We start from the raw sequence: 21,652 nt of genomic DNA on the forward strand, positions 1-21,652 counted from the left end.
CACACACACACACACACACACACACACACACACACACACACACGCACACACATTTATTTATTTGAAGTTTGTTAAATGGGTTAGAGGACTAGTATAGCACCCTTTTCTGCCTCACCTCAGACCGTAATACACTACAAAACATACAGCAGGCACTTAAAACATATAACGTACCTATTGCAATGCTTGAATACCAACTATATTCTCTAAGACTTTACCAGTCTGTGCAAAGACAGCTGGCAGTTTCATAATAAACAGTACACCAGAGCATCTGATTGAATGATGAGATGATGAGCATGCTTAGCTATAACCGTTTATTGGGTTATTCATGGGGTATGCACACTTACTGCATTAAAACTATATTAGTTCACATTTTCTCCACTAATGTAAAGAAGCAAGATAGTTTAACATGATTGTAATGTCTGTGAACCTAAAATAAAAACTGCACGATGTAGTACATAAAAAGATAATTTCTTTCACACATATCTGGCACCCCATGTCCTAATTAAAGTTTTTCACAGTGTGAAGCACAAATGTTTATTTGCCTACCAAATAGCCCTACCCTACTTAACACCCCCCTTACCTCTCCATACCACTTATAACTCTTAATTAATCAGCCTTCCATGACATAAATGTAACACTTTTCATCTTATTATTACCAATCTAGCTCTGATTACTGTTATACCATAATTTCCTAGCATGAACCCAATTTCTGTATCTCACTCAGCTTTTTTATTTCTGTATTAATAACTACTGTTATTGTAAATATGTGCAATTTTATTACTATGTAATTCTTTTGTTATATACATTTTTTCTTGTCTATGAATGTATGATATAACTTTGATATTATTCTTGTTTCATTTTATTGACTGTTTGTTAATGTCCTGTACTCTATTTTCATTACTGGAGATTTTCTCCTCGGGTCTCCAGTGAAAAAGGGCCTTCGGTTCAGCTGGACCAACCTGTTTAACAAATGACAAATAAATAAAATAAAAATATTATTAGCATGGGTATTCAAACTAAAGAAAAATACTGAACAAACAAACAAAAGAAAATTCCATATCAATTATTCAATAAATGTAAAGATTGGACTGAAATGTATCAGTGTAACTGAGTAAAACCTTTTTTTAGGGAGTTATTCTTTCCAGTTCAGTAAACCCCACTGATTATGCAAACAAATTGAATTGTGTTTTTTATGTAAGGAATAGAGAAATGATAATCATATCCAGGAAAGTGGGTTCCTATTACGAGAGCAAAGATTCCTTTAGGTGAATACGAAGATGTCGACCCGTATTGCGCAAAGTATGTAAACCGCAAAAGTTCAAAACTGCGAAGTTCGAAATGTTGATTTGTTTTGGTTGGCCCATCTGCGGTAGATAGGAATTTAGTGTTAGGATTTGGGTTAAGGTAAGTGCCCCTCTGCACTTCCATGGGGGTAGTGGCCCCACACACTGCTAAATTATATATGTAAAATCCATGGTCATACTAAAGTGGAGAAAAAGGAAAAAAATGAAAGTGCGCCATCATCTTGCACAATATATATCACTATGGTTACATGTAACATAATAATAACATTTTGACAAAAAGAAAATTGATTTCATGTCTAGAGAAATTGGAAGCATACTCTCTTAACTGCTCTAATTTAGAATTGCATTATGAGTTCTGCTTCTATATTTAGTCTTTCTCTTCCTGGACTCAATAATTTCTTTATAAAATTGCAACTGTTTTGGGGTATGTGCATCTCAAGTAACTAAAGTAAGCCTATGCAAAGATTTCTTATCACTAACTATATGGATTCTAGTACCTAAAGGCCTTCTATTCTAGAAAACAAGCACGTTTTCTTCTTTTTGACCCTAAGCAATTATTTTAAATGTTAGTGCTATTATTTTTAATGACGAGAGCTTGACGGGTTACTCATCAGAGTAGAAAGCTTTTTCTTTGTAAAAACAAACAAATATACAATGGCAGGAGGAAACTTGATTTCATATTCAAAAGTCCAGATTCTCACTGAAGAAAGACAACTATCACATTCACAAATGTATTAAGAAAAAAAATCTGCATTGCAAGTTTACAGTTAAGACACAGGAATTTGAAATGTCTTAATGTTGACTCCCAACTGTGGTAATTCACAATATTTGTGCCTCAAATTTTTGGCATAGTATTCCATTCTTTAATTCTTATGAACCTTTCTTATTAATGAAACTACATAAAATGTTCTCTTTTATTTTCAGAAGAATATTCATTTATTCATATATTCCCCAGTATTTACATCTACCTTACTTTATCAGTATCAGTGGTGTAACAGGTAGCACACTCACCTTCTGTACAGAAGGCTGTGGGTTCTGTTTCTACACCAAGCAGATTGATTACTGACACTGTAGTACAGCATAAGGGGGTGCTGCAATCCCGAGTGTGCCATCTTCTGGAGGAGGCATTAAATCTAGGTCCCACCTGCATGAGTTGATGGTAGCTCAGGTGGATGTAAAAGATCCCAGGGCACCAATCGAAAAAAGTACAGGAAGTTCCCTGACTTCCTCGCCAAATTTCCCCTACTAGAATAAATACCACCTTGGGTCTCCCCTGAAAAGAGACTAATAGCCTAGTGGGGCTAACTTAGTCAACAAATGGTAAATAAAATAAAATAAATAAATAAAATAAACTTATTCAGGATTCATGTCAGTCAGAGGCTGTCTGAGTAAGCAATGGGCAAAAGGCAAGCAACATTACAGGACAGAGAGACACACTTACACACACACACATACACACACACACACACACACACACACACACACACACACACACACACACACACACACACACACACACAGTGCTCACATAGTTACAGCATGTTAGATGATCAACATTAAATATAGTATATCTCTGTGATATGGGAGGTGGGAATTGCAGCACCTGGTGAAAACCCACATGTATACAGGGAAAGAAGACACATCAACTGTGATGCATTTGCACAGAAAATAGGAAAAGAAATGTCTGGTATTATGGAATCATTGTGAGTTTAATGAGTGTGAGTTTCACTGAATGTAAAAATACATGCTCATTGATTTTTGCCAAACTAGCAGTGACCTGCAAGGATCAACGTTTTCTGCATGGGATAAAGCAGACTTTGCAGTCTGAATTCCACTTCAAATTCACAGTCCTAATTCAGGCAGAATTTGAAGTTGTGGAATTCAGACTTGTCTCATAGATCCATTTTAGTCTATACTGGGAAATGACAACCATTTTATTTTTAATATGCATTGAGTAAAAGCTTGCAGAAGAAGTTTTGAATCACTCTACTAAAAACTATGAATGCTAGAAGAGTATTGTTACAATGAAAGTGCATGGTCATTATTTAGAAAGTTGAATATTTTCAACATTCAGATTTTCAGTCTACTCAGGAAAACACTAATGCACAGCAGTGTACAGCTGTCTCGCACTTGGATGAGTGCAAAGTAAACAAGTTTAAACTGCTCCACTTCTGTTCCCCATATGCAATTCTCTGATTGATGTTCACTATAAGGAGTCACTGGCAGGGTGATTTCTAGCTGTGCAATTTTAGTGATTCAAATTTATTGGGCTTTTCTTTTTACTCTATGCCTGTACAATTGTGGATTTACTATATGTATGTAAAGAGGTATGGGGTACAAGAAGTCTTGCCCACCTGCAAAATATACTTTTTAATGTTCTTTTTATCCAGTTGAACCTGAACAGTTTGTATACTCTGGGCAAAACATCAAGCAGTTGTGTCAAAAAAAAAAAGACAAATTGCTGTATGCAAGTCTATCCTGAGGGGTGATTTCAAATGTTTTTAGGATGGAACTGGAACTGGGCAGTGATAGTGACATAGATGATAGGGTGGGATAGGTATTAATTTAATTGTATATAAGATTATAATGCATTCTTCCATCAGTGTCTTAACTTTCCACATGTTTTGAATTCTTCCTTTCTACAAACTAAACTACTAAAACTCATAAATAAAAACAAAAACAAGTCTACAACTGTAACTATATATTTTACTAATAAAACACAACATACCAATCAAAGTTTCTAGTTTTCCTATCAAACAAACTAGTGTACTATCTCTCTACCTACCAATACCTAAACATGCATAAAAAAACTAGCCAAAAGCTACCATGACTTACAAATAATTAATATATTTTACATATATATATATATCTTAAAAATAATAAGATACTATTAATTTGGTTTTATATTTTGCTATTTAGAACTATTTCATCTATTACTACATAAAAATGTAATAATCATCTGATATTAATCACATTAAATATTGCTAAATTATTCGCTCATTCAACATAATTATAACTAAATCTCTAAATAAGTAGAACAAAGTGGGACCTGAAGGGATAAAGATATCTGTAAATTTACAGGTGAGAAGATAGTCTTATCATACCAAACTATTATACAAGAGGAAAATCAATGCACATATAAATTCATTATGCTAGAAGATACACACATATTTTTTAGATCTAACAAAAGCTCTGAGGTAAGTTTAAAAGTAGAAGTGTCTATAACTCAAAATTGTGTGACAATATGATAAATATCAAAATATTTAAAAAATCCTTCAGCTTATTAAACTAATTCATAAAAAATATGGACATTACTGTGGGAAAAGAGAATGCTTTGTTATGTCTACAGAGTCAAATTGCAGTCTGTGTTGTATTCACAAGTTGCAATGTGCTTAATTTAAATCCCATTCTCCATTCTTGGGTTCAAACATACTGAAAAATCTACTTTACGTTCTATCAAAATAGATATACTGATTCAACAATATAACACTCAAATTTCAGCTCTGACTTATGAAATTAGTTATTTCATGTAGTATCGGTGAAGCTAATAACATACAATATGCATAAAGCTTCAAAGTTCACATCACCAAGCTTCAAATTTCAGTTTTCAGGATATTTTCAAAATTTTTATATGATTTTCTATGTAAATTATATAAGGTCTTGTGCATTCACATTTCTGCCAAATACAGGTATATGTAATACATATCTTTCTTAAAAGCAGTTATTTAAATATATTTTTTTTTGGTTTTATTTACCCACTAGTCTTCTACCTTATTCCATTTATCTTGTATTTCTAATATCTCATATCAAAGAGCTATTTAATCATCAGCTCCTTATAAGAGATTACAGTATGTATATATATTTCTTAACTTACTGCTACTGCTCTTTCATTAATCTTACATAGTGGATATTGCAGCCTTTTGCATATGCATATTATTCATAAAATGTTTATTCTTCTTATAAATTCTAGTATTACAAGCATTCTTGACTATATATAAAATAATTCATGTTTGTTTAATTTGAATGTGTGTTTTGGCCATTGTAAACTGCTGTTCTGATCTAAGCTTCACATCCTGACATTAGAATTTGTTTACTGCATGTGAAAATGGCAACTCACAGTACACAACAGCTTCTAATTTCCTCTGTAAGTTTCTCATTCCTTGTAATTCTTTTAAACCATTTAATCAGTAACAAACATCTAACTTTACTTCTTTTCATTAATATGTACAGTTAGAGTTAATAATACTACAGTGTAAGCTATTACCATTCAGCAAAATGTAAGCAAATTATATGTAAGCAACAGATAAATATAAAACTTTACTAAAGCTTTTGTTTTACCAATTCTTCACTTCTAAAATGGAAAACAATGTGTTATTTTGAGTAGATTTCTCACATATATACTTGGAGAAAAAAGAAAGGAAAAATAAAGTTCCTGTTTTCACAGATATTAATGATGAACTTTGACCTAGATTTTCTTCAGAATAGCTCAATGCAGGAAGCAAGGCAAGCAAGAATCCTTCATTCTCACGCAACTGGAATATTCTTTTGTTCTTGAGCTTTTTTAAGTGTTAATTGCTTCATAAACGGACTGTGAAATGAATGTGTTATAAAGGAACAAATAAAAAAAAATCACCAGCACTTTAACACTTCTAATTAGCATATTACTCAGATCTGACATTCAGTTAGCCCAGCAATGCACATACTAAGCAAATTTAACAAATAAAATAATATTCTTAACTTATATAGTCTTAAAGCTACCAATTATATTGCTTATAATTTAACAACATCCTCTTATGGGAAGTATTTAACTTTTATAAATACATTTATAATTTTAGTTAAATGAAATATGTTAAATTTTTCACTATAAATATAGTAAAGCAGTAACTAACCATTTATACTCCTTATCATGAAAAATATTTTATCTTAAAATATAAATACATACTTGAAAGTTAATGTCCGATACAAACCTTTTACTTAAAGGGTAAATCTATTGCTTCAAAAAATAAAGTCATGCAATCAGCGAATAAAAGTCACTTGTTTTTAAGCTTTTTAATTTTAGAAGCAGTTTTTCAAAAATTCAGCTCACTCCTTCTCTTAAATCTCTTTGTTTTTAAAATCAATTCATCAGTATTATTAAAGATTTTACTTTTGTTGATAAAAGTGAATGCCTCCTCTAGTGTGTTGAATATTTTATTTCCGTTACAAAGAAATAATTTGATCTTTGCAGGAAACACCAACGTGGCTTTAATATTGTTCTTTTAAGTTCCTTGATCAATGATAACCAAGATTTTCTTTTACTCATTACTTTACTGCAATAATCATTGTCAAATCTGTCTACATGTTCACCTCTTTTAATAGGTGGGCTGGATCATGCTGTTTTAAATATTTGATCTTTTTCTAAGCAAGACATAAACTTAACTATAATTGAATGTGGTGGTGACTTTTCTTTCTTGTGTCCTTTCAATTCCAAAAGACAAAGAAAGGGCAGATTTTAATGTTTTATGTAGCCAGGTTGATAAGGAGTTTATTATATTGTCTCCCACATACTTTAGAGATATACCATAAATTCTAATGTTATTTCATCTCAGTCTATTTTCTAAATTATCAACTTTTTCTATGAGCCAGTTACTTTGTTTTGAAAGAAATTCAGTCTGAGACTCGCCTTCAGTTACTCTCTCTTCATGATCTTTTAAAGCTTTTTCCACAGTGCTGATTTGTACACTTTATTGTTTCATAAGAATTTCTGAATGTTATATCTTCTTTCTGGTCTCTTCTTTGAAACTTTCTATTTTGGTATCCAGTTTGGCCATTTTAAGTAATACATCCTGCTTACTAGACATTAGTGACTAGATATCTTTTTTTTACACAGTAATCCTGAGTCCCATTTCTTGAGTGGCTCATGTTGAAGTCTCTTCTGTATTAATCAAGCAGTTGAAATTCTGACAGGAAAATTAAAGTTTTTGAAGAACTTGAAGCTATAAATCTTTTAAATCTATTTGTGGATAAAATTGGCTAACAGATATCTCCAAATTGTATTTTTTTGATTAAATTTTCTGTCAGAGAAAAGTTTTCAGTCACAGACCTTTCACTAGTTACTGCTCTCAGTTAGCCATCTTGGCCAGGCCCCTGTTATTTGCAGTTCTGAAGACTGTGGTATAGTGAGTAGGTTTGTTTCTTTCATTACTACTGTTCTGTGATCTTCTAAAATTGCAAACAATAATGCATTGCAATCATGATACATAAAATATGTTTATATGCTTTTTTTAAGTTATATTTACAGTTCTAGAGATTGTGGTATAATGAATTGAAGGTGTTTTATTGTTTCCCAATAATATTGCAATGTGCTGCAGTTGAAGGTGCAGTATTGTTTTTCAACAGTATTGCAATGTGCTGCTGCTTAGGCATTAAGAGGTGTAGCAGCATCTGGCTCCATATTTTACTTGTGGTTTGTTCTACCTACATTAGATCAAGATTCAGTGTTTTGTGTTTGACATAATTAGTCGCAATCAAATATGTGCATGTATATTTGATTTCATGCCATATATATTTATGTGTGTGTGTGTGTGTGTGTGTGTGTGTGTGTGTGTGTGTGTGTGTGTGTGTGTGTGTGTGTGTCACAGTATATCATAGTCCACTATTACTTTAGTACAAGGCACATAAAACATGACTATATGAAAAGCTAATAATGAAACAATGTAGTAAAGCAGTGTTAGCATGCCAAAAGTAATAGTTATTTTACGTATTATAGATCTATGAATATCTATATTGGTATAATAATATAGAACATACTGGTGATACAGTATAACATATGCAATTGTCTCAATTACTCTGAGTAGCAAAGGTGTTTAATATTTTTGATTTCTTATCTGTGTGATTATTACATCAGCACAAGGTTTTTCTTATACACTTCTAGCACTGAAAATATTCATGATATAAAAATTCATCAGACTGAAGTATAGCAATCCCTGCCTCCCAGTCTTATAGTGATGAAAGGGATCTGGATGATGTGGGTTTCAGCCTTAAAACCAGAATTATTTTTCAGAATTCTGGCATATATTTGTGAGTTCTTAGGCCCACTCATTTAGGTTGTTAGTCTTTATAAGACTGTTCTTGCCTTGCAGCTTCTATATTTTTTGACTGTCTTTAGAAATACTTTTTTTTGCCTTTAGTTGTATTTTACTTTCATTTAAGTTTTTATAAAGGATTTTGTGCCCGTGGGCTTTGGTTGTAATTCATTTTTATAAAGACTTTCATGTTTTGGTTTTAGGTGTTTTTCAGAGTTTTTAAAAAGATTGTTGGCGTTATTAGGTTATTATGCTCAGTAAATCTTTTGTTGTGTGTACCCATTAGTCTTAGTAGATTTCACATCGGCATACTTCTCTTTATAAATATTGACTCCTTGTGTAGTTTCACTGGGTAACTAATTTTTATTCTGTAGTTTTAGTGGGCAGGGCATGACATCACTGGCCTCCCTTCTAGTGTGATGGGTAGACACACCCTAGTCCGGAATACCTCACAAACTCTTAGAGCAATAAATCTGGACAAATCCATCAATAAAAGTGGAATAAAGACCCAAAATTAGGGCAATTTTTAAATATTGCTCTTACAAACTTAGAAAGTTGATAGAATAATAGGTTTTGCATTAACATGAATTTTCTGAAAGGTATGATGTCTGAAACTCAAATTTATGTTGTCATTTTCTAACTTAAATTTTTAATGATTTGATAATAATTTGCCAAAAAAACAAAATTTTATGAAAAATGGACCAAAAATGAGGTAAAAATCTGGCCATTCTGCAAAAATCTGTGCAGTTGAGAGGTATGGCTCCAGATCCACTGTTCAGGACTTGGCACTGACCAGCCTTTCAAATAGAAGTGGTGGTCAGTGGTATCAGTGCCTCATACCTGTCCACATTCCAGTTAGAAAAAGCACAGCTGAACAATTGTTGACTACAAATGTCTGCTTTTACAGGACTTACTTATTAAATATGGTTGCATAGTAATTCTCCATATCAGGTTATATCTTTTTATTTTACAGTTATGGCACTTTTTTGAAAACACTTGGTAATCAAGTGTGATCAAATAGGAATTATCCCTTTTTTAGCAGTAAGCAGCTTTATAAGTCTGTTTTAATGAGACTTTCCTTCCCAATTGAAATTTCACAACTTTCTAAAAGAACATCAGACTAGCCATTGTAAATGGTCTAACTTCCCAGAAGGACACATGGCATAAGTCTTCCTCCTTCTGTTTCTCACTTATCCTGTCTTGTCACTTTTCCCCTCTAATTAGAATTCCTTCCTTTCTGCTTTAGTCATGTCCAGCATCTTACTCTTTGCAACAACCATTATGTTTACAAATCTTTGTATTTATTGTAAATATGTTTGCATTTGTTTGTGATCTTGCCATATACCGCTCTTTAATCATGTACCTTTGTATATTCATCTAACAGTTACAGTGGGCTGAGATTGAAAATGAGAGAATTTATCAGGCTTTACCCTGGTAAAGAAATTCAAATAAATGAATATATTCAATATATATTTTTTCCAAAATGCATATTTGGCTTCTCTACAGGTCAAAAGAAAATTGGATGAGCTTCAAGTGTTTTTTACTCCTCAGTTTGAAATCATCACTAGTGTTATTTGTATCTGTGTACTAGCAGTGATTTTTATCTGAGGTGGTGTGACCATGGGGTTAGTGTGTAAAAATATGAGGGTCCCCATATAACCGGAGCTGCTCAGAGTTTGGTGACTTTAGCCAGAGATCTGGAGTGCATCTGAACTGAAATCCGAGGCATCCACTGCAAACAACTTAAACATAAGTATATTTAAAGCCTGTATTGCACTTTGTTAACTGTATTTATTTGCATTGCTGCTTCATTTTTGCTGATTGTGTCTGCATTTTTTTCTGCACTTTGAAATTCTGTACTACTGACTTATGTAGCATAGGCTGGCGTCAGTCTTCCTGAATCCAGGCTGTTTGGCATCACTTTGCTCTAAGCCAGCCTTCTGACATTAAGAGGGCCTCCCTGCACCCTTGTGGCAGAAGTGTGTAGCTCAGGTTCCATCTGTGTTGGGGACTGCTGGAGAAAAGCTCAGTTTTAGACTTTCCCATTGGTTGTTTGTCTTAAAACTGTTGAATTTCACCTGTATTTAAGCATCGTGTATGTGTGTAGCTGCTCATTGCACAACGGGGGTTGGCACTGCCTTGTATAGATGCATATGCCTTGAAACTTAAGTTTTCCCTAAATGTCTGTCAGTAGAGCCCTCACAAGTCCCCTGTTGCTCTGCAGCCAACTCAGCTACACACTGAGCAGCATTGCCACAGCTCTTCACCAGTACCATGGTATAAACCTGCCATTATGAATGGTCACTTTCCCACCATTTCTCCAGCCAGCCTGATTGACTTGGGCATTCTGAGGCAATGTAGTAATTGCCTCATGTATACTGACTACCACTTAGTCCTGAAACAAACAAATACCATATGTGAGAGGTGTAATTAAACTATCAATTTAGAAACAATCCTCTCACATAACAAAAACCAAGACATCAAATAGGCTGTCAGCTCACACACTTCACCTCTCACACAAGTTCAGGACACAAAACATAAACCCACATACATGGAGGTACTCAGTAGAAGCCTACCAAATGATCAGAGACCTCCCAAGCGCAAATTATCTGCACACACCTCAACATGTATAGAAACCACTGCACATAACAACACACATATCATTGTCTCTCCAAATAATCCCCTAAGACAAAACACCTCAAAACCTAATGTCTTAGACATAGGAGACTCCATAGTGAGACACGCATTAGTCCCCCTCACCAGGTCACAGTCAGCTGCCTATCGAGTGCCAGGATCCATCAGATCATGTATGCACTCAGGTCACTCAACAACAAGTACTATTATGACTCTGTCATAGTCCATGTTGGGATGAATGACCAGAGACATACCTCACTGGACTATATGAAGACAGACATGACTGAACTCTCACATCATGTGTCTCAGGCAGGTATGACCCTAGCCCTAAGCAGCATTCTACCTTCGACCAGGATAATGCCACACTATAAACAAAAAAATGATTGACATCAACAATTAGCTTAGCTTCTAGTGTCAGTCCAGGGAGATCCAGTATATGTCAGCCTGGGAAAACATGGTCGACAGCCCACTCTTCTTTGCTGGAGATGGTCTGCACCTGTCTCCCCTAGACTTTTGGATACTGGCTAAAGTGCTTGCCTCCCCAATAGTGCCTTTTAGGCAATGTCAAAATGACAAGATTTCTGACATAGCAAAATTCACACAAGACAAACTGACCCCGTCCTGATAGAAATGCTGCACTTCCACAAATCAAATGGCACTAGAGTCACCCGCTCTAAGGATCTCAACCTTGCCAGTGACATTAACAGAACATGCTGGACAGACAGGTATGTCTCCCAGAGATTGCTGCTGCTCTGGATTAAACTTCCAAGTCATGTGAAGCAGAACTCCTCAATGACCCTATTCAAGTGCAACCTGGACAAGTGAATAGGCAACTGCAAATTCACCCTGGGTTGATACCCATGTCCCTCATGGACTGGGGTAGTCCATGCTGATCTGTAAAGTATGTCCAGCTAACCAAGGACAATTGGGGCAATTTGGGATTAACATGGCTAGGCTATAAAGGTTCTAGGGCTGCTAGCCTAGTAACCTCCTATAAACCTATAAACATATGAAGATGCAGGGGGGTTGTTTTTTTCATCATTCTGATGCTTCCACCAGTTTGTTTTGTCCAGCTGGTGACTGTAATTGTATAAGGTTTGAGGTTTTTCATTCATCAAGGATCATCTGCTTTTCAGGTAATGTTAACAGTTTGAGGAGGTTAAACTTGATGAACTTAGGCAAAAATGTTAAGGTTATATTAAAAATTATTGCAAAGTAGATACTCTGGATGGAAAGATTTGTTTTTGTTGGCCAAATGTGAAAGTCCACCTGAAGTAGTTATTTCGGAACACAGATAAGCAAATGTTTAAGTCTATGATCGATGGTAGTATGAAATGAGATTCTGGAAATTAAGGCATAGGAAAATGTTCTCATCTCTGGTGTCTTAGCAACAAACTATAATTATTTTGCATTGTGCAACTGTACTTCTCTGGACTTCTAACCTCTTTCCTTGTAAACTACTAATCTTCTAGCATGACTGCATTATATCTGACAATGGTCAGTACTGGGGTGAAGTTATTCATTCTGAATAATTGTCTTGTTATACTATTGCATACCTTTCTTAGATGTAATATTTGTATTACTGAATTCTAGATCACAAATATGAACAATTCTCTTTTATTGTAACTTTTGATTTCAGGTTGTTGCAATTGATGTCGATATGGCTTTTTTTGAACCCAAAATGCAGGATATTCTTGAGCAAAGCTGCACTACTGATGAGGACTGTAGTTTTTTTGATTGCTTTTCCAAGTGTAACTTAAGAACCAATAAGTGTGGGGCAGAAAGAGAAAATACCAATCTGCAAGTAAGTTCTGTATTTGTTGAAATGTGCGCATTTATCTTTGTCTTTTTTTTTTGTTTTGTTTGTTTAAAAAATTGATAACTAGAAAATATTTCCCTCATAAGAAAATCAAGCTATTGTGAATGGAAAGACAGATATATGTGCATATCACTGGTGCTCTATACTGACTCATATAAGTGCATATCAGTGGCACTCTATACCGACTCATATATGTGCATATCAGTGGCACTCTATACCTTTGCATGTTGCAACATATCATGGTCACCATTGTGCTAATAGTTTGGCAATACAAAGCTGGCACATTCAGGCAGAGTGAGTCATGTCTTTTTTCAGTTTCCTTCCAGTTTTCCTAGTGAATGCCACAGTGAGAGCAGTCTAAGCAGGATCCCTAAGTGTTCTCATTCCATTTGAGCTGTACAATGCTTTCAACATGCCTTGGGTACGCCCCAGGGAGTTCTTCCATTGATCTATACCCAAAATAGGTTAAATGGCAGTCAAGCAGGGTGCACCTTTATAAAATACCTAGACCAGCTCAACTCTGCTGTTAATATGAAAGAACGGATGGGATATGGGATCACTAAAGTCTGCATTCTGTCACAGACAGTGTGCCCACTAACACTGCAAAGAAAACTTATTTCTATTGCATGTTCCCCCACCTTCACTCTGTCAATTACTACTCACAGCTTCTAACAATAGATAAGGACGAGGATGTGAATTTATCAGTAAATAGCTACCATTGTTAAGAGAACTTTGATCTCATATCACCATTATAGACTAGTTTAGTTTGTTCAGAAGCATGTACCTGTTTGCTTGTCATCTTCTTGTTGTCTTTTGCTGTCATTCATGGTTGTTGGCTTCATGCTGTGTAAAGTCATTCACAAAGGACTGTCATCCTTTGCTGAACAGAGCAATCCACTCTTTTCTTAGAGATGATCGTGGCATCAGATTTGGAGGTGCTTTCACTACAGCCATTTCACATTTAGCAATGGGCTGAATGACCCTGCATCATTTGCAAAGAACTGAGATACAATATCATGTCTAGATCCCCAAGCCAGCCACCTACCAGGTTTGACTGCATCTCGACAGAAGTCATTAAAATAAGTGATGACTCACAGCAGCCTTGATGGATCCAGAAACCCACTTTGAGCAAAGCTGACTTCATATCGACATGCTGATTTAATGGCACACTTTTCAATAGTAGCAAACTCATGCTAACAGAAATGTAAAATAATGCTGAGAAAGTGCTCATGTCCAATTAATTAAAAGTGTATGATTAGCAACTAACAAGAAAAAGGGTTTCAAATGATCAGTGTATAGTGATCTTACAAAACTTACATGGGCTTCACTCGTGAAGTCTGTATGATGTAAACTAACTGTGTTACAATGTTCCTGAGTGACAATATGAAACTCCCACAAGGAGACTATCAAATAGCTTTATCATTCTTCTTTTAGTAAAAAAAAAAAAAAAAAATTAAAGTCACTTACACTGCAGTGTAGCTTTTTCAATCCAACAAGGGTATTACTACAGCTAAACATGAGGGAGAGTCTGTTCCAATATGTTTCTACTCTGAATGAAAACACATTGACCTTCCATAAAGAGTTAATGTGGTAAGAAGTCAAGAACAGTGTGCTGACTAATGTTAAACTCCTTGCTAGATGTTCCTCATGTTTTAGTGCTTTAAACATATAAATAAGATTATCCCTAACTTATCAGGAATACAAAGAGAAGAGTTGAATAGGGATTAACTACCTGTTTGATTACTCTAGTCAGGAATTGTTGTGCTCTTTTCAGAGTCTGTATATCAAGAGAAGATCACATACTGAGTGAAGTATTGTACTTTTGAATGGGTCTTGCAAGTAAAGTAAATAGTGGTACGAGAACGCAATCCTTCCTGGATGAAGTAACATCTAGCAACATGCAGAATGATGCTAGTGATCATAAATCTTTTGTCAGTTATCTCATTTATGCTTATACATTGTAGGTATCAGACTGCTGTCAAAGGCATAAGAATACTGTTTGTTATTACCAAAATGCAATAGGCCACATCTATTGACATTAAAGGTTATATTACTGTTAACTCACTGTGGATAGAGATTGTCCATAGAGGTCATGAAGTTATTAAATAGTACTGGGGCGAATACTGATCACCCAATGGACACTAACAGTAATATTACTTAGGTAAGACTTATATTATTTTTTAATTTAAGTAGAATTAGTGATCTGTTAGTCAGATAGAAATCCTAGAGATTACACACACACACATACACACACACACACACACACACACACACACACACACACACACACACACACACACACACACACACACACACACACTTACACATACTGGTTAATAAACAAACAAACAAGCAAATAAATAAATACATTTTCTCATGAATGCATAACATATTAATTTATTGTTTATTATTTATTAACTGGGGGTAGAATCTGGACCCACATGGACTGTTTTCAGGATCAGCCCCTGAGAAATCTGAATACATTCTAAAGAATCTGAATACATTGGGAACAATGCCTAGGTATTATATGCCAATTTTTTTTGTTTGTTTTTAAATTTTTCTAACCACTGCACTTCTGATCTAGGGTGTAATTAGAGTAGCATAGCTATTGTTAGCTATAGGACCAGTGCTAATGAATAGCTACTATATGTTTGTAGATAACCTTATCAGCTTGCCTGGGCTGTTTAGGAAGCTCACTTAGGAAGCTAATTGCGACAGCATTATATACTCTCACCTTGGTGACTGCTACTTTTTTATGTCTTCCCTTGCCAGTTGAATCCACTCACCTTAGTGGCCAATACTTTTACCCCATGTTGAGTTTTCCTCCAGGACCCACTAAAATTCTAAGTGCAATTTAACTTGTTTCAAGGCTGAAGCATAAAGTATGACTTGCTTGTAAGCACAATACCTTACTGTGTGGGTAAAGGATTGAATATTCCGTATAGGCTGGTTCCCTGGGCACAGTTTTGTGGATACAACACTTCAGTGCCATTTTTCTGGCTTTATTGCCAGTGGATTTCAGGGCTGATAAAATACTCTGGTGCCCTTATTTCAGCTTCATAACCACTGGAATCAGCTAAAGTTTATGAAGGCACCATTAAAAGAATTTGGTGCTGTTAATCTAGGTCTGATTCCATTTGGAAAGATTATACATACTAGCCCAGATTCCTAATTACCCCTTGATCTAGGCAAATGAAAGCTGTGAAAATCAAACCCTGTAAGCAAGTAGCTCGTTAACAGCTCATAGCCTTTATCCTCTGTGCTAACTGTTAGATTTCCAAAGCCTTTGTTTTGCTTGTATCGTTATTTGCAGCATGTCATATAGCTCCTGTTAGGTGATTGCCAACATTTTCACAATATAAAAAGAGCCATTTAGAATAAAACAAAGTAACCAAGCTCTTTTCCTCAGCTAAGAATTAATCAAATCAGCATTGTTCTTTCTTTAATAAAATATAAAATTAGTATGTTATATTTCCCACAGCAACTTATTGTATAATTTATTTAATTCTATAATATCTGCTATTTCCCTCTACTATTATAAATGGTTATCAATTTTTTTATTTTATTAATTTTAACAGGCAAGGGAATCAGGGTTTCCTGAAATACACTAATGAATCCACCTAAAAGGTATTAGGTATTTCCATGCTATACATCTGAAAGCCCAACTGTTCTTTAACAAGTTTGATCGCTAAAACAGGAGGAGTTGTTGGCATTCTTTCAAGGAACAGCTTACTGTATTAAACAGTAGCTTGTTAGGAGTAAAGGTAAGTCATCAGTTTAGTTGGAAAGGACATGGCTTCACACTTATGGGTATAGGCTTTTGACTTAATTATTCCATAGCTTTTTCTACACTTAGGTTCCTTTTTTTCCTCTCTGTATACCTCGGAAACCTTTTCCCAAACAAACCTTCATTTTTGTCCTCTGGTCCTGTATTTCCTTATCTCATCTGGTTTCTTCTTACTAGTAAACATGTTTTTCTAGTCCGATTTAAGTACCAGGAGCTGTTGCTACTTAAGGTACCCTGACTTCACTTTTCTGAGAGACTTGGGGGGGGGGGTCTGCTCCACCAAACTATGCATGGCTTTGCTTTGCTCTCCACCTTAGCCTCCTTGCTACCTACACTCCACATTATTAGATTTATTCTTAAATAACCACTCCCCAACACACCAGTTAACTAACTGTTTTGGTATTATATCAACACCAAAAAACACACCTAGAAACAACATTATTTAGACATATCATAACACTTTCCCTCCTTATGGCATTCCTTACTCTGCTTAAGTAGCTCTAATAATTTTCCATGCACTACTAAAATTAAAACAGACAACACAAAACCTTGATGACAACATGTCTATATTCAGTATATAAAGACTGCATAAAACTTCTGACTCACCTCACTACAAGGCAATACATGATGCAACTCTATATTCTTCATAACACCAAATCACCCTTACACCAAATTAATAGTTACCTGTGTAAACTATCTTACCTGTCCCTGAAGCTAATGCTTGCCTGGAATATGTACCTCCACCCTGGGCCACCAATTATAACCATCCTTCCCTCTATCAAACACTAAAACAGCAAGCCTGAATCTTTTTAGCATTAATAACAAAAAGACCCTGATGGAAGCAAGGCTATATTCCCAGAAATCTCACATTGTTACACTAACTAAACCACCCTAAAGATAACGTCTGCCCTTCAACGTTCATTAGATGTGACAACAGTATCATCAAAAAGGATAGCCGTGGTATGAGATGCACCATGCTTTTTATTAAACAATGTCCCAGTTCAGTGCTCAGTCACATTACCTGAGGCAACCACCTGACTCTCTTTATAGGTGTTGTTAATGTACCATCTCCCTTTTCTAGCAACATTATTCAAGAAACCAGGTATAATGTTTTCCACAAATATAAATAAAAACTGTATTATCTTAGGTGATTTCAGTCTCAGTGCCATTGGTCTAGATGGCCCAAAACTGCACAGAATGTTACATACTCTAGGTCTCAAACAAACAACTAGTAAAACAACCCACAAGGCCAAACATGCAAACTGGAAACCATACAGTGAGTGATCTAATAATAACAGATATAAAAAAAATAATACGTTTACATTCTCCCAGATTTCATCATAGATCATTGCCCACTTATCTCAAAATGGATATTCAAAACTAAAAAATATCTCCCAGATATCATCTTAGGTAGACCTTGTATCCAAAACAAACGACTGCTACTAGATAACTACCTAAATAATACAGAATGCACACTCCATACTCCCAAAACAAATCCCACATTATTTATATCCCACTTCATTAGTACCCTCTCAGATGTGCAGCAAAACCTCTTTCCCATAACTTGCAGATGAATCAGAAGACAAAAGTGTCCCTGTATTATGGATGATAGTAAACAGGATTTTAAGGTAAGTGATAAGGCCTGGAAAATCTGGAAGTAGGACCCCATTGATCAAAACGTCCATCAACAATACCTGGCATTAATAAAGTCAACCAAAGTAGACACAGATAGTGCCAAAGCCTTACATCAAAGACAAAAGGCAAAAGATACTCACATCCAGATCTATCTGGTCTGGAAAGAAAGAAAACAGCTAGCCAGTAATATTACTAACTTTAATACATCTATTATTAGTAGCAGGCAATATAGCAACCCAAATGCCTTTGCCAATGACTTTAGAAACAAATTTCTTTCTACCATAAATAGTATTGCTGACAAATTTCCTCCTTAGCCTTATCCAAACAGCATGCCCTCCCCTCAACTTTATCCTTTAGGCCACTTATACTGCTATGTTTTACTTCAATGTCACATCTGAAAAACAGACTAAATCCTTACTCTCTAAACTAAACTCATTAAGCCCTAATTACAGTAAGCTGTTTTTTTTCAGTATATTCGGTCTTTCTCTAAATACAGATATAGTTCCTCCAGCATTCAAGCATGCAGTCATTATTCTCTTACCTAAAGTCCACACACTGACATAACTTAAAGATTACAGACCAATCTCAAATCTCTGCCCATTATTAAAATGTTTGAAAAACTAATATAATAGCAATTGTTCAAACTTATAAGCAGTCGTGTCCTACTAAGTGATCAACAGCATGGCTTCAGAAGCATCTGTCAACTGCATTACTATCAGCAGCAGACAGTATTTATAGTAGCATTAACGAAGGACTCATTGCTGCTGGTATGTTTGTAGACATGACACTTATCTTAATGACAGTGATCCATATCCTTACAACTGAAAAAAATGTAGAAACTTAATTTTTGCTGAAAACCCCATACCGTGGTTCAAAAACTGCTTGCAGGATAGATCATCTCAAGTCTACTCTAACAACATGGTATCTAAAATAAGTACACTTAACACTGTAGTTCCACAAGTCTCAGTCTTAGGTCCTCTCCTATTTCATTATTAATGGCATCACACATGATTTGCCCTGTGATGTCCCTCCTCTCAGCCATTGATCAAGGAGCCTCAATCCTCACCACTGACACTGGTGGGGAATGTTCACTGTCAGAAAAATAAACAAACACAGTATTTTCAGATGCAGCTCTCTGCACAAAGTACAATTTCTCTTAAGAGCACACAGGGAATGCATACTCCAGTCTTGAGGTGCACACTCTAGTCCCGTGGCTGGGCTTTCTCTCCAGACCCCAAATAAGACTCCCCACTGACCACTATAGAGCAGAGTCCATAGCTGGGTGTTCCAAGTCAAGTCCTCCACCACCCTCTCTGTGAAATTAGTTCTCAGTGTTTCTCTTCAAAGTAGCTGTCACACACTCTCTCTTTGATATTTGATTTACACACACACACACACACACACACACACACACACACACACACACACACACACACACACACACACACACACACACACACACACACACACACACACACACACACTCCACAGGATCTGGCACTGATGTGTCACAATACACACATAGAACTTTAGCTAATGTTTATTACAGCATCTGGAAACTATATAACAACTCCAACACTTCCACCCTTCCTGCAGAAACTAACAAGCTATTTTCTGGTACCCCAGGGTAGCAATTAGTTCACCACTAAGGACAATAGTGCTGGACCTCAGTCCAGGCCTTTCACAGACATTGCGTCTCTGGCTGCATTCAAACCTGTGAGATAAAATCTTCATGGCCTAAACCAAGTAATTTAATTTCAGGCTATTTTTATTAAGGTTAGCTGGGCTGAGCTTAACCCCTTCCCTTCTAGTATGTTCTGTTAAATGATATACATTTCATCAGTTACTACAATACAATCTGACATACATGTATATTTCTTTTCTGTCCAGCAGGGCCCACTGTTGATACATTTTTGACACAAGCAACTGTACAAATACATTTTTAACAGAAGCATCTGTACAAATCAGTTTGATATTCAAATGACATAAAATTCTTTACAAAACTGGCATATGTTACACATGCACTGCCCTACTCCTTCTGACACAGCTGGCACTACCTCACATCATCACATACCCAACCACAAATTAATCATGTATGTAGATGACATTCATCTACTAGAAGCTCACAAAGTCCATCAATCCCTCCAACAGGTTATATGGTCTCAATTTACAGACCTGTGTAACTAGCTCTACAAAAATGAACTTGAAATAAACAATACTAAGACAAGTGTTATGCTTTTCTCTTACTCAAAGAAACTGTCCTTCCTACCTACTACAGCCATAAAAGACTCAAAAGGGAATACTATACCAAATGCTGTACAACATAAATACCTTGGTGTGACTCTTGTTTCTTTGTTAAGCTTCAATACTCCCACAGACTATATTACAACCAAAGTTTGAACACAAATGCAATTTTGTTATCGACTTTTATGCCTTCTCTTTCCAACAGCATGTATGGCCATAGCCAAAAATGTCCTAATTCTCAAGATTGAATATACCCTACCCATGATTGCTTTTTACTCTGCACTTAACAGTCCAAAAGCCTAAATTGTAGAAAACAAAATATTTATATCTGTTCATCTTGCAGAGCTAAACTGTTACAATGGGATCTTATATGAAAAGGCATGATGGCTTCTCATTTTAACAGAGCCACCTATTTTCTAGGTATATTGATATTTAAAATTCTAACACTAGGCTATTTTTCTCCCTTTAAAATTTTTTATTTAATTTTATTTTTATTTTATTTTACATTTGTTAACTGAGAAAATCCAACTGGACACAGGTCCATTTTCAGCGGAGGCCTGGGGAGAAAAGCTGCAAGCAAACAACGCAATTCCATAGAGACAAAACAGTAGCATATAAGGAAACATAATAATATACATATAAAATACATATAAGGAATCCAATTGAGTGCAGATGGCTCCAAACACAAATGTAGTTACAAAAACAGTACCAAATACGAGAACAGTGAATATATTTGAACAAAATTAGCAGAGATTAACAATTTCTAAATTTTTCTGGCAGTAAGCCAATATTCATATAAGTATAAAAAAATATGATATGATGAAAAAGATATTACTCAAAATTAGAGAACAAAGAAATTCCTTTAGAATGGGCCAATAAAACACCCTCATAGGTTTATAAGTTCATAGGTTATTAATAGGTTAATGGCACAAGAGCCTTTACAAGCCTAGCCAAAAATACCCAGGATATAATAATATTATATCTTAACTCCCCAGATATGGGAAGGGGTAGTATTATGGTAGTAGGTTTTTAGATGTTGGAGCCCTGAGTCATTTTACATACTGCCTCTTTCCATAATGGACATGGGCAATACCCCAGGAGTGAATGCATGGTCCCCTATCCATTTATCCAAATTCTTTTTGAAGAGAGTGAGGGACAGGCCTTA

At 35.4% G+C, this 21,652-nt stretch overlaps 1 protein-coding gene across 1 annotated transcript in view; it reads left to right on the plus strand.

The window, feature by feature from the left end:
- DIPK1C (divergent protein kinase domain 1C) overlaps positions 1 to 21,652 on the plus strand; it is a 212,381-nt gene that overhangs the window by 183,053 nt on the left and 7,676 nt on the right. The window contains exon 3 of the mRNA XM_044067126.1: positions 12,642 to 12,806. Within this exon, the coding sequence (XP_043923061.1) occupies positions 12,642 to 12,806 (165 nt within the window). The remainder of the gene's footprint in view (positions 1 to 12,641; positions 12,807 to 21,652) is intronic.

This window comes from Protopterus annectens, chromosome 3.part1 (assembly GCF_019279795.1).
Source record: "Protopterus annectens isolate FY-2018-M chromosome 3.part1, PAN1.0, whole genome shotgun sequence".
Classification (NCBI taxonomy): domain Eukaryota; kingdom Metazoa; phylum Chordata; order Ceratodontiformes; family Protopteridae; genus Protopterus; species Protopterus annectens.